Source organism: Etheostoma cragini, chromosome 21 (assembly GCF_013103735.1).
Source record: "Etheostoma cragini isolate CJK2018 chromosome 21, CSU_Ecrag_1.0, whole genome shotgun sequence".
In the NCBI taxonomy this organism is placed as follows: Eukaryota; Metazoa; Chordata; class Actinopteri; order Perciformes; family Percidae; genus Etheostoma; species Etheostoma cragini.
In genome coordinates this window covers 20,328,632-20,342,544 of record NC_048427.1, presented here as the reverse complement: position 1 = coordinate 20,342,544, position 13,913 = coordinate 20,328,632, and the positions used below count along the sequence as shown (strand labels likewise).

The 13,913-nt window shown below is 40.0% G+C and overlaps 1 protein-coding gene and 1 long non-coding RNA gene across 3 annotated transcripts in view; one reads left to right on the top strand and one right to left on the bottom strand.

The window, feature by feature from the left end:
- Nucleotides 1–13,913, top strand: part of pemt (phosphatidylethanolamine N-methyltransferase) — a 35,171-nt gene that overhangs the window by 10,509 nt on the left and 10,749 nt on the right. For both annotated transcript variants that reach the window (XM_034860991.1, XM_034860992.1), the window contains exons 3-4: nt 7,581–7,696; nt 12,708–12,853. In XM_034860991.1, the coding sequence (XP_034716882.1) occupies nt 7,581–7,696; nt 12,708–12,853 (262 nt within the window). The remainder of the gene's footprint in view (nt 1–7,580; nt 7,697–12,707; nt 12,854–13,913) is intronic.
- LOC117937204 overlaps nt 1–13,913 on the bottom strand; it is a 23,160-nt gene that overhangs the window by 9,175 nt on the left and 72 nt on the right. The window contains exon 2 of the long non-coding RNA XR_004655111.1: nt 907–912. This is a non-coding gene — a long non-coding RNA (uncharacterized LOC117937204). The remainder of the gene's footprint in view (nt 1–906; nt 913–13,913) is intronic.

The window sequence follows — 13,913 nt, the reverse complement described above, 5'->3', positions numbered from 1 at the left end:
CGTGTGTGTGTGTGTGTGTGTGTGTGTGTGTGTGTGTGTGTGTGTTCACACACAGGGAAAAACCATTGGAAACCAAACTCAGGATTGGGTGTCACTTAGAAATCTTTTTCTTGTTAAACACATTCATACTTCAGAACTCAGAGTTGCTGTTTGATACGCTGCTGTTTCTGTATTTTATTTAATTGGCCCAAGGATTCAACAGTTCTCAAAGGTAAGATTTTAAAAGGCAGGTTTTTGGTCAAATCTTTAATTGTAGTGACAAGAAGAAAGAAACACAAAAACAGACGTCTATCCCTGGTTGATTGTTTGCTCACTGCCTGTAAATGTATAGATTAAAAAACAACAAAAAAACTCATAAACAAAACAAATTCTCAAATACTGGCTTCAAATGTTTACCTCAGCTGCAGAAAGAACCAGGCCAGCTTGATTTGATTTGAATTTTTAAAGGCCTTTATTCCTAATTTCTTCTATTTTATGAGTATATTTTATGAAGATGCGTTCCTACTTTGATTCCTGACTTGCTCCCATTTGAATTTGCAGTTAATTGCATATTCAAATATTTACTTTACATTCATGTTTACTGTATTTACAAGAATGCAAGAGCGAGATACCTCAAGTCATAGGTTGACTCATTTTTGGAACTATTTTAATTATAATGTATTCGTCACTTCTTTTCTTTTTTCTTTTGTCTTTACTTCTTTGAATGAGAGAAACTGTTTCACACACTGTGTATAAAAACAACATCAAATTATTATTATTATTATTATTAAATCGGCATATAATCCATTTTATGGAACATATATTGGTACCTCAAAACATTATCAAAGTGCGCAAATTTTAATCATACAAAAATGACATAAAATCCAATATTGCAATACATGCTCATTGATTTGCAACAAAGCTCACAATGACCTAATACACTAGATATTAGAGGGACAGCTACCACTGTCTGGCAAAACATAGCTACATATGATCTGACAGTTGATCCCATTATACTGCCTGTAAGTGACTAATCTGTGCATTCTATTATTAGATATCGATGTATAACTACATGCTGCATAAGTCTCTGTCGATCCTTTCAGGGTCAAGAATTTCATGCTCTAAAAATTGTGAGGATGCCAAACGTAACAAACGCTGTGCTGGCCACACATCGTTAAGTGGTGTGTATGTCCTGAGCTTAGTGCTAAGAAGTCTTTCAACATAAAAATAATAACAAAAGGAAAGCATTTTTTTATGTGATCCAGTTCATTTTTGACGTCCCCAGTACTATTGCCATACAGAGAGCATTTTGTCATTCCCATGCGTTCATTTTGGAGATTGAAATGATTTCAGCTGAGTTATCATTGGTGACATAATCAGGGTCAGATACAGTGGGTCATCCTTCTGCCTCCGCCTGGAGGTGGAATAGCAATCAGAACTATCTCCTTCAACATGAAAGGGATGCTTTAAGGGCAGAATTAAACGGTGGTTATTGGAGAGCAAGATGACATATAGTGTATTTTTTGGGTAAAATGAAATCAGCCTTCTGATACACTGCTTCATCCATTCATTCAAAGATAGTAAGGACATACAGTTGATGAGACACTCAGAGTAAGCTCTTGTAAGTGTGCTAGTTTGCAATGCAACTGATTGAGGAATTGAGTGTAACATTATTTATATTCATATTTTTTGAACATTTTGACAAGAAATGTTGCCGTACTTTACTCAGGACCACGTACAACCACTGCAAATACTATTGGACTTTGACCCCTAATTTTCTGATGAAGTGATGGGTAAATGTTGACCCTATTGAGTCATTAAGACATAAGGAGTCATCCATTGGGAATAGGGCTGAACGATTAATCACATTTGCAATAATATCGCAATATGTTAAAACATAATATCCTAATTGCAAAGGCTGCAATTTGGTCATTTGCACGCCTCAGAGACAGCATCAGCCTGGCATATCTATGCTGTGTATATATGTGCACTTTAGTTTGTGTAATTTGTTTCTGACTTTCATATTATTGTTTCCACCAGGCTTGGCCAGTGCTCATGATACTCCTGTCATTGAAGTAGTTAAATTAAAGATGTCATTCATATGAATCCATGCATCACCTAATTCCATCATCACATAACATACAGGCCTTGCCTCCTGGGAAGCAGGTGGAAAACGTCAGGTAATCACATGAGCGGGAAGACACAGGAAGTAAAAACAGACGGAACGAGACAGAAACCCAACTTTAAAATAAAGCAGAACGGAACATACAGCCACTCAGGGGAACACAGGATCAAAACATGACCAGGGAAAGCACAAGACAGGACTACAGAGCCAAAAAGGGGAAAGAAACCCCAAAACAAAACCCAAACCACAACACATTATATTTCCTCCAAACATATTCAAATATCAACATCATGGTTGTGTCCTTAGTATACACCTTCTGGGAACATGGATGTTTGTACAAAATTTCATACCAGTCGATCCAGTATTTGTTTTTCAGTCTGGACCAAAGGGATGCACTTACGGATAACAACTGACATATTTTTGATTTTGAAGAAGGCCTGAGGGTTGAATAAAAAAGAGAAATGCACACAGAGCCAGAGTGTGCAGCACTTTTCTCCTATTTTCTAATAAACAACATTGCCATCCCTGGAGCCACACTGCAATCATGGCTAAAAAATAAAGTGTCCTGTTCTACCCCCTTCTGATCCATATCTACATTTAGTTTGTCTGTTAAACATGTGCTCCCACAATCTGCTCCACTGCTTTTGGGACAAAAAGTCCAATAATCCCAAGATATTTCAATATTTAATTAGTGTTTTCTGAATTGAGGGGGATTTAATAAGGGCTTCGCCGATGCGCATGTGATCTGTCTATGTTCTTGTTCACTTTCTCCTCGATACACCAGGACAGCACACACCCTCGCGTTAATGCACTCGGCTGTGCGTGTGTCTGCATCCGTGCCTGTGTACGCGTCGTCCTCCATCGAACAGCTGCACTATACAGTGGGTCAACGACCAGCTGTTATTTAGGCTGATAGAATCACAGTCATGAGCTAGGACTGCACAATATATCATTATTGGCATCGCAATATCAACTGAGGCAATACACACGTTGCAAAATGGGTGCGAAATATCCCAAAAGACACTCAGAGATTGTTTGTGTTAGCTCTAAGTAGAGCCATATTATCGGCCGATATTAGGCATTTCTATCTATCTATCTATCTATCTATCTATCTATTTATCGGTATCAGCATTTATAATGGAAGATAATGTACAGTACAGGCCAAAAGTATGAACGCACTTTCTCATTCAATGCGTTTCCTTTATTTTTAGGACCATTTACATTGTAGATCATCTCTGAAGGCATCAAAACTATGAATGAACACATATGGAATTATGTACTTAATAACTGAAAAAATGTCTTATATTCTAGTTTCTTCAAAGTTTCTAATTGAAAGTATAAAACTGCAATTGTAGCTGTTATTGTTTTTTTAGTGCCATTTAATGTTCAATTCAATCTTCAATTTGTTCAATAAAAGAACGTTGTTTGAAGTTTAACAAGTAATGTGTTGTATTTAAGCGTAATACTGAAAGCAGCAGAAATGCAGAACTCAGCACACTGTAACTTCTGCTTATTTATCCCTATTAATATTGTTATTTTATCGCATATTTTCCTAGCTAGTCCAAGCTGGAAACCTTTACACTAGAAGGACTGAAAGTCCCCCTATCTCAAGGCACTGCAAAGTACCACACACATTGTATTCCAAAAGTAACATTTTGTTCAGCCACCAGAAAGTCTATTCTTGGTGTGTGGATAGGGATGTGTTAAAGATGAAGTGAGATGCTTTTAGCCATATTTCACAATTTTTTGCTGCTTAAATGTGCTGGGAAAATCAGATATCAGAAAAAACCCTTTCAATGAGATGTCTCACTTTTGTCCTGTTCTAAAGCCCATTCAAGAGCCTGTATCTTTGATTTAAGTGGGTAGATGGGGACCCAGGAGGAGCCTGTTACCTAAGCCTTGATTGAATTTGTCTTAGAGAGCTGGCGTCGCTCACTGTACTCTCCTCATCCCTGCCTTCTGTGATTTCCATGGCTTGATTGAGGATTTGAAAACAGCATCAGTAGCCTGTCTGCAGAACAAAACACACAGTATTTGAATTGCTTAGCGAGTGCCCAGCGTTTCATCATGTTGGATGATCCTTGGGATGGTGCAGTCTCATCGCTGCTTCAGACTAGAGCGTACAGGCACAAATGGCCTGCTAATGTGGATGGTGGACCCTGATTTGTTATGTTTTTCATGGGCTAATTAGATGTGTTTCTGGGATTTTAAATTAAGACACATGTATTTCTCTAAATAAACCCCTCAAGAAGAAATAAGTGCATAGTGTGCCTTTTTGGAGTGTATGCTAGCCCGTGCATTGTCAAACATTTTAGTTTAATTACAAAACAACCTTCTTAAGTTAAGTACAAATGCACACAGCAAATGAAATGTTCCCATATTTGTTTTTGTGCTTGCATTCATATTCCGATGAGTATTTAATTGCAAAACCATGAGTACATTGCATTTTGATGGGCAGTGATGCTGTAATCACACCCTCAGATCCCCAGTCATCCTCCTTAATGTTCACATGGAAGAGAAAATGTACCATCACACTCTGGCATTTCAAAGTTAACATTACATGGGTCTATGTGCCACATACAGTATTTGTTGGACACTAATATATAGCTATATTTTCTCTTCCCATCATATATGAGTAGTGAGCACACTGTATCTCTTCCCGACATCTTTATTTAATTTCCAGACAGTCTCTTACTTTCAGCTTAAGCTTTAAGCAGCATTGTTACCTGATGCACCTCCTCGCTTTTGACGTTGCTGAATTTTTAACATTCTTAACATAGCGTGGGATTACACACATAAGCTTGCCTATAAAAAGTCTGCCATATAAGAAATATTGTGCTAGAGTGGCCAGTAGTAAATTAATCACCAGCTGTTTTCAGTCAGTCTGTAACCTCTTCAGTCTACAGCTGTCAGTTTAAAAAACAAACACCTTCTCTATGAATAAATAAGAGACGATGATGGCATATATATGCGCCGTTATATTAGGTGTGACTTTTGTATTGCTACATCAAAAAGCATTATGTCATCGTATCATCTCTGCATTCACTAAACTGTTACCTGCAAGGCTAATTCATTCCAGCTCCATTGTTGTTGACGTTCTGTTTCTCTCTGACTCGCTGTGTCCCAGTGTCCCACAGAGCAGACTGTAATGTAATCAACATTTGGACGTAACCTTGGTGTGAGTCACAGAACAGCTGAAATTGTTGGGCTTTAATAACACAGCAGTCTTCTTCACTTGGCATTGAGACGGAGAGGAAAGAGGGATGAAAGAGACACTAAGGAAGTAGATGCTGGAAGCTGTAATGTGCCCGCAACCCGCATTCTATCTAATTTCCAGCAGGGGGCCAGCAGGGGGCGACTCCACTGGTTCCATTTCTATGGAAGTCAATGGGGAAATTGCCGTACTTCTCACTTGATTTACAACCTATTCACAATGACTTCATGGCCTTAATTGCTACTGTCAAGCCTTCTTCAGTTCAGCATGATGTTCATTTAGTAAATTATGGCCCAGTTTGTTTTAAAATTCACGATGTTGTAGCTACCACTACCAAGCGTTAGCTGGTAACTTAAGGGAGGCTTCACACTCAAAAGTTCAAAACAGCAGGCCGCAAATCAATGGGGGATGTCACTGCTGCTACCACTTTTTCCGCAGGGTCTAAAAACAAAAAAAAATAAAAAAATTCCAAATTTAAAATAGGCGTAAATACTTTTAAAGGGGTCTTAATTTTCTTATGTCCATGTAAAACTACCTCAAATGCTCCAGCAGCGCTTCAGAATGTTGTATTTTTTATTTCCAGGTGTAGTTCTTTCTTTCGCAATTCCAAAAATAATTTGCTGTATTACGACTACAAATGAGACCAACATGCAAGTAGGGCTGGCTACCAAATTCAATTCTTTTCTTTAAAGGCCTTGCCATTCAAAACTGAATTTCAATACCTAAGAGTCTTCTACCATGATCTCATATTAATTGTGTAACGTTACACATTGTATACACTCGCAGGAAAAACTCATGTAGTTGGAGCTGAAACATAAATACAAAGATTTGTGTTGTAATATGTAAAATATGTAAGTTTGAAATTTTTATATGTTTTGTAAAATTGGTACCAAATAAAGTATTGTTTAAGAAGCAGTATCAACGTCACTGTTTTGGTATTGGTACTGGTATGGAATACTTTGGACGATACCCAGCGCTACATGCAACTTACTGTGTATTGCAGCCAATCAGCTTTAGCGTTATTGGAGCGAGTCTCTTCCGTATTGTACCACGAACATGAAACTGATTTCATGGGAAAGTGAAGGTTTAGCGATATTGCTTGAAAAAAGCTGAATTTAGGGCATGGTTAAAGACAGTTGGGTGTGTGATTTCCCCACTGCTTCTTATGCAAGAACGTCGTGTGAACGCTGGGTGGATGGGTGCTGGAGTCTCATGCAAAAAGTGAGAACCAGGTTACTGCGGTGAGGGGTGTCCAGCCAACAACAGCCATCAGCCAGTTGTGTTGCAGTCGATGTTTCTGGCCTTCGACATCTACGTCTGACATTGTTTTTGTGGTTGTTGTTACATAGCTAATAGCTAATTACTGTTAGCTGGAGAGGTGCCAGATCACCTCCTGGGTACTGCCAAGGTGCTCTCGAGCAAGGCACCAAACCCCCAACTGCTTGGGGCGCCTTTCCATGGGCAGCCCCCTCACTCTGACATCTCTTGGGGGGGGGGCAGTAGCTCAGTCTGTAGGGACCTGGGTTAGGAACCAGTGAATGAGTTAATGGTTAAGAAAGCCTTCCTTTTAAACACAAAATACAGCTTTTTATTCATTAAAAAAAATGTTTCTCTATCCTTCCTCTCCTGAACATAGAAACAGTGTTGCCATGGTAACATGCGTGTCTATTTTTCTGTTTTACAGTCCATCAGTGCACTTCCTCAGCCCACGGTCCTCCAGTCATTTTGAATCCGCACACGGTCAACCCTTTCAGTCAGAAATGCCCCAGGCGTGTGAGTTCACCATATCAACAGGCCACGTGCTCTGTGTGTTGCATAAACAACAGTGGTTAATTGTGAGCACTTAGGTAAGCTGTCAGTACCTGTAATACATGCATGGGACAACTTGGAGAGCAGAAACCAGTAAACAAACATCAATTAGGAGCTCCATCAAGAGAAAGCAGCTGCTTTGTACCAGCTGTTTTTGCAATAAGAACAATGTAATTCCCTCTGAACAGACACAAACGGCAGTATTTTTTCTCTGTCACCTGAATGCCACATATTGCCACAAGTTCAATATTCACTGAGGTTTATCCTCAATCATTTTTCAAAAAAAGCTGCCTTCGGGTGCGGTCGGAAATGTTGGTTTCTCCCGCCACCTCCACCAAGCTTTGAATATTCGCTGCTGCAAAGCACCGAATTTATAAGCTCAAAAAATGGTGTTCGGTACAGCCCTAAACACCGTCATCTCATGACCTCTTGATGCTTTCTGTCCTTTGTCAGGTGTCGAGGTGGGAGCATCGGACACGGACCCTCTCCAGGCTCTTTGGGGGCCCCTACCTGGCCTGTTACTTCCTGGGCTTCATCATCATTCTGCTCAACGTGTACCGAAGCCACAGGTGAACCACACACCTGTCTCCTTTTCCCCAGCTATGTTTTCTATCCCTCATTCCTGTCAAAATTAGCTCAGTGTTGACCAATTTCCATTTTCATTAAAAGCATTTTTCATTAGTTTAACACATTATTACATGATTAACCACAGCTCGTTTTCCTCATTGTAAATTACTTTAGGTTGAGTAAAACTTAAGTAAGACTTAGACTCTCAGTTGCAAATTCTTGTATTCCCAACTTGTATATGTGAAAATATTTGTTATATTTTATCCTATTATTATTTCATGTATATTGTATGTATATATATTGTATCCGAGTATTTCATTTATATTTATATTCTGTGCTGTGTGACCTATTTTCCTGCTGTACCACAATAAATGGGATCAATTTCTATCTATCTATCTATCTATCTATCTATCTATCTATCTAGTCGGGCTGCACAGTTAATTGTGATTTTATCGCAATATGGACTAGTGCTATCTCCTCCATCATACTAGCAATGCACCAAGGTACAAACGAGCCTGGCTTTTAAGGAAATGGTAGAGGACACTCTGATTGGTTTACTGCATGTTATGCCCAAAACACACCTTTGATTGAATTTAGAATGAATTAAGACCCTAAGTAAAACCCTTTGGAACCATGTACCCTTTCACCCTGTTTCTCTCTCAGTTGACTTACATCTTCTACTTCTTCCTATTCCTTCTTCCACCTCTGTGTTCTCTTTTAGTCATCCTTTTTAGTTTCTTCCTCCCATTCTAAACTGTGCCTACACTTCTGTATGTGCCAGTGTCACCCCCCCACCGGCCATCATCCTGCGCCCAGTGGAAGTACACTCCCACTGGGGAGTGAAACGGTGACAGGGCACCCTCAGCAAAACAACACATTAACACAATGCCAGTGTCGGAAGATCATTTTTTTTTTTCCTCTCTCAAAGGATGTCTGCGATGTCTGTTGCCGGGCAACAACACTTCAAGCTGTGCTGCTTCAGAGCAGTACATTGTCCTACCGGTTTTCTTTTCTGCTTCTAAAGAGAATTTTTATCAACACTAAAACTAAAAAACAAAGTAGTAGCAGAGACGGTTTTCTGCAGAACCGAGACGCCTCAACTCAGTCATTTCCTGTATCTGTGTCACATGGTTTCCATCGCTGCCACGCCGAGACTAGAAGGGAGCGTGAACACCGATCATGACAGATTTCTGTACACCCGTAGTCTTCAAAGTAAATATTTTAACATTATGACACTGAAATGGGATTTTTCAGACGATCAAATTAGGAGGGAATGTACTTTGTTTGAGACCTGGTTAGGGTACATGTGTGATGACTGTGTCATGTCACTCTTATGTAGAAACTGTCAAGTAAAGTGTTACCCAATGGTCCAGAGATTCAGCAGACCTAACAGACCGAGGGAGAAGATTCCATAGGGTTGGATCGATCAAATTTGGTAAAAGGAAAGGTGTTACATCATAAAGACAGCAGTGCACGCACACAGCACACCTTTTTCTTTACTTAAATCACACAATTATGTGATTGCAGAGGGATTGCGATTGCAGTTGTGATGAGATTAATCATTCAGCCCCATATTGCAGCTCCTCATCCAACAGCTCACTGTGGGTGTTACATCAGTTTAGTCTTCCTACCATTCCCACTTCACTAGCTAAGTTTCCATCCGCTTGTCAATCAAATTATCTGAAGATTGGTAAAAAAACTCCTGGGAATAAAGCTGGCGAAAGTGTGTTTCCACCATTAAAAACCTGTGGTGATGACGTCACATGACACTGTTTTGCGATCATTTTAAGGTGTTTCCATTCATTTTTGCACTGAATCACACAACGTTCAAGCAAACTTTTGCCAACAAAGTTTTTCTAGACAAAATGGATTGACCCCAATAAATGATCAATATTGGACAAGTTGCAATAGTTCTAATTTGTCAGCTGATAGCGACTTATCAAGCTTTAATAAGAAAACAACAATGATATCAGCACATATCTATGACGATGCAGATGCTACTTGGCTTTTATTGTCCCTCCAGCACCGCTGCAATACTCTTTTTTTGGAGACTCGTCTCTTTGTCTGAGCGTCTTCCATTGACTCCGCAGGACGTCCCACAGTCATAAAATGACCTAAAACTAAATCGCAATTCATTATTAATTCAGCAAATAATGTTTCCATCAGCGTTTATCGCATAAACCAAATATCGATCAAGGTAAAATCTGATGAGACCGAACGTAATTCCTGTGAAATGATATTCATGAAATTCCATCAAATTTGACTGTTTCCATAAGGCATGTTTCATTCAATATCACTAAATTTGGATAAAAACGTGTGGATGGAAACACAGCTCGTGTTACGTGACCCACAGTTGGCTCTCTTCTTGGACATGAAACTTCCTCAGTTCAAGTCACCCGTACAAAAGATGAACACCTCAGTTTTGACTGACATGCGGTTCGTTGACAGAAAGTCCAAAGTAAGTCTCTAAAGTCTCACGAGACACGCGCATAGCTTTGACCCCCCTAACACAGCTCACCTACAGCGATCCCGGTGGGAAAACCCATTACTGTTTCCAATCCCAGCTAAGAGTCTGCCTGACTGATTGACCCCCAGACCACAGCAATTACCCTACAGCTGCTTTTGTTGCGTAATTGAATTACTTATCCATTGACGGATTCAGTGGCATGCTGATTAGCTGATTGCCAGACACTTCTTTTCATAGCTCCGCTGCACATTTATAGGCTGCTTTACAGACATGTAGAGGTTTTTAAAGTTTGTATTTTTCTCGCGCTTAGCACACAACAGTGATGCTCTCCACTGATTATGTCCAGACCCTGAGAGCTTCAACAACAAGTCCATTTTTGAATTAACTGTGTGTATTTCATTGGCACTCTCTCTATTTACAATTACATTTAGAAGTTCTAGATGGAGACATGTTAGGCTTTTAGGCTCTCGGTTTATGCTCAGGAAATATTGAACTCTAACAAACAAAGAAAGAATATACCGTTACACTTCACTTGAAGGTACCTACACAAGAGTGACATGGCACTGTCATGAACGTGTCATAAACCTAAACAAGTCATAAGCGTTTATGACATAACGCTTCTGTTTTGTCATGTCAGGTTAGGGTTAGGGTTAGGAAATGACAGTGTCATGTGTTTATGACAGTGTCATGTGTTCATTTAGAGTGACATGACATATTCATCCTCTATGTATGTAGATACCTTTAAGTAAAGTGTTACCGAATATACCGTAACACACATTTAGAAAACTGATCAATGTTTGGAAACTGTTGGCACTACAAGCATGCCAACAGCCCAAACTGCCAACTTCATGTGCAGTTGAAGTGGAGACGGAAGGACAAGACATCGGGGGGAGGATGGAGCAGCATGTGACATGACACATTCATTGATGTTTGTCCTGTTTGTAACATTTCTGTCCTACAAGACTCCCAAGTCTAAGCAGGATTTAATGGGAGAAAATGTCAAATATAGCGACAGGTTCGAACAACTGCATAGCCAATATTTAATATGGAATGGGAATGGGAAGCTTTGTGTGTGAAATTGTCACATCAACCCCAGATTCGAAGACTGAAGTGGGGTTGTGTAAAATCCCCAGTCTCTGCCAGTCACTCAGTCTCTCTCTGAGTTTACCGCTGTACTGTAAAGTGGCTTATTATTAAAAGGGACTTTGTCTGACTCCCACACACAACCTTCACTCCCTGACCCTTTACTTCCTCCTCATTTCTTCTTTCTCTCTAGTCACACTTTCCATTTCATGTTCTGAAAGGTAGACACACGGCAGATGCATGGCTTTGACAGGAGTGGCTCTTTAATATCTTTCAATTTTATACCATCATGCATGCAAAAACAGACAGCGAAGTTACATAACACGCAAGAAATATGCTACACTATACCATAAAACCACACAGAAGTAAAATAACTTAAGACAGAGAAAAACAATTTGATTGTTTCTAGTAGAAGGTTTTCTTTTATTTCTAGAAGCTACAGAGCGTGTAACGACCCCCACACCCACAACCTCCCCACCCTCATCTCCGTTTCCCAGAGCCCCTTTTCACATCTCGTTTCTAATCGAAATCCCAGCAGTAGGCCCTGCCGGGCCACCGTGGAGCCCAGCACTTACCCTTTGTGACTGACGTGGCGGAAAAACAAGCTGAATCACATTTCACTTTGTGCTCCAGTTGACAAAGGAACAACACCGTAAGAGACACAGCAGAGACCCAATAACCCAGTTTTCTCTTATTAACCCCAAACCTAGTTTTGTTCTGGAAACTATTTTTGTCTGCAGGAAATATGCCGCAGTCAGACAGCACAGACTACGTGTACACACACACACACACACACACACACACACCAACGCACCGACACACAGCATCAGCCCCAGCACCTGTGTTCTTCTATTATAATTAATTATAACACTTTCAAGACTGTAAACACTAATCTTATGAATTCTGTGGTATAATTACGTTTTGCTATCAGATCTAAAGTGTCTCAATTAGTCCAAACGGGGCATTCGTGTTGGAGCCAAAATGTGGGATTTTAAAAATGCCACCATTCAGCTTTTTGTTACATTGCAGCTATCTTTGGGTTCAGAGATTTTGCCAATTTACACAAGTGAGGCTACAGTATAATCTTCAGCTCTAAAGTGCATTTTGAAGAAGCTATTCTATTCATGTATCCTATCATATTTCCATAATGGCACTTCAACAGTAGCAACACAACAGCGCGACTGTGACACCTTTTCGTGATGTTTGTGTTACCTAACATCAGTATTAAATGAATCTGATGAAATCATGAATCGTCTATTGGAATTCAGTGCCCAACATTTCTCTTAATTTCTTTCTTTATCCCCTTCTCATCTCTCTCGCTCATTTCCTACCACTTAAATCTACAGTCAAGGTCTTCTGAATGCTGCACTCCATGCTCTTCGCACTACTAATCAAAACTGGGAAATGCAGAGTAACACACTGGTTGCATGAACGTGGTTGAGATTTGTGTGTTTTTTCTGCAGTATGACGGTGGCGATGAAGGCCCAGGCCAGGTGGGAGGTGATGGACAGGACAGATGTCTTCTACGTGGGTGCAGGTCTCATGGTGCTGGGCACCGTGCTGGTGGTTGGCAGCTTCCTGGCTCTGGGATTCACTGGTACCTTCCTAGGTGGGTGTCAAAATAAATCTATATTTAAATCATTTCCGTAAGGGGATCAATACAGTACCCTGATTGTGATTCTGAAAAAGTCTTAAATATTAAAGGGGAAGTCCACTGATTCAACATGTCAAGGTATTTTTTTAGTCACAAGAAGTTAAGGGTGGAACGTTTCATGTATTTGTATTGAACCGCAACGGGGCGGCCGTTTCGGGTTCGGTACATGAATTTACACGGAGTATAAAAAAAAAAAAAAAGAATAAAACTTGCGTGGAAATTAATTAATGTAATGCGGAACTACTGTTAGATACACGTTTCTTAGGAACACCTAATCTGTAGCCCCGCCTTAGCTCTGAAGCCATGTAGCAGCTGGAAACCACCTGTTCAGACAGGCACTTAGGTAGCATGGGATTTAAACTAGTAGCCAACTGATACCGATTATTTATATGAAACAGAAAACCAATATTTGGATCCGATATGCATTTACAGTAAAAATGAAAATCTTGGGTCGGACTCTAGCTCACCTAGGAAGAGTCCTGCAGTGCCCGTACAGCTTGCAGAGAGGCTGGAGAAATGTATGCAACTGCAGTCTACCTGCACCATGTTTCTTTCTACACACACACACACACACAGACTAGAGGATATTGCCTGTGGGTGGGTGTTGTTATTTGATGTGTCTTATTCACTTTATGTTAAGCTCCTTAAGTCACCGTGACCTGATGATTCAAACTGATGGCCCAGGGTTAGAAAGGAAGATCCAAACCCAATCCAATATCAGATGTTTTTCAAGGCTCTGTTTACAACCTACTGACCACAGACCCACTTCTCTAAACTACCACTAACACTACCGACAGTCTTTAACAAATCCAGGTTGCTCTTTTTTTTTTTTTAAACAACACAATGAAACTACAGTGATGCAGGAACACACACGAAAAGTGTTGTGCTTCGCTTTTAAATCTGAATGGGTTGCTTTAGAGGTCAAAAATAAGTTTAGAAAATGTTTCTGAAGGCCGGTTAACTGGTTTTCTATTCAAAACCAAACACATTTGTTTTGAAAAAAAAAAAAACTTTT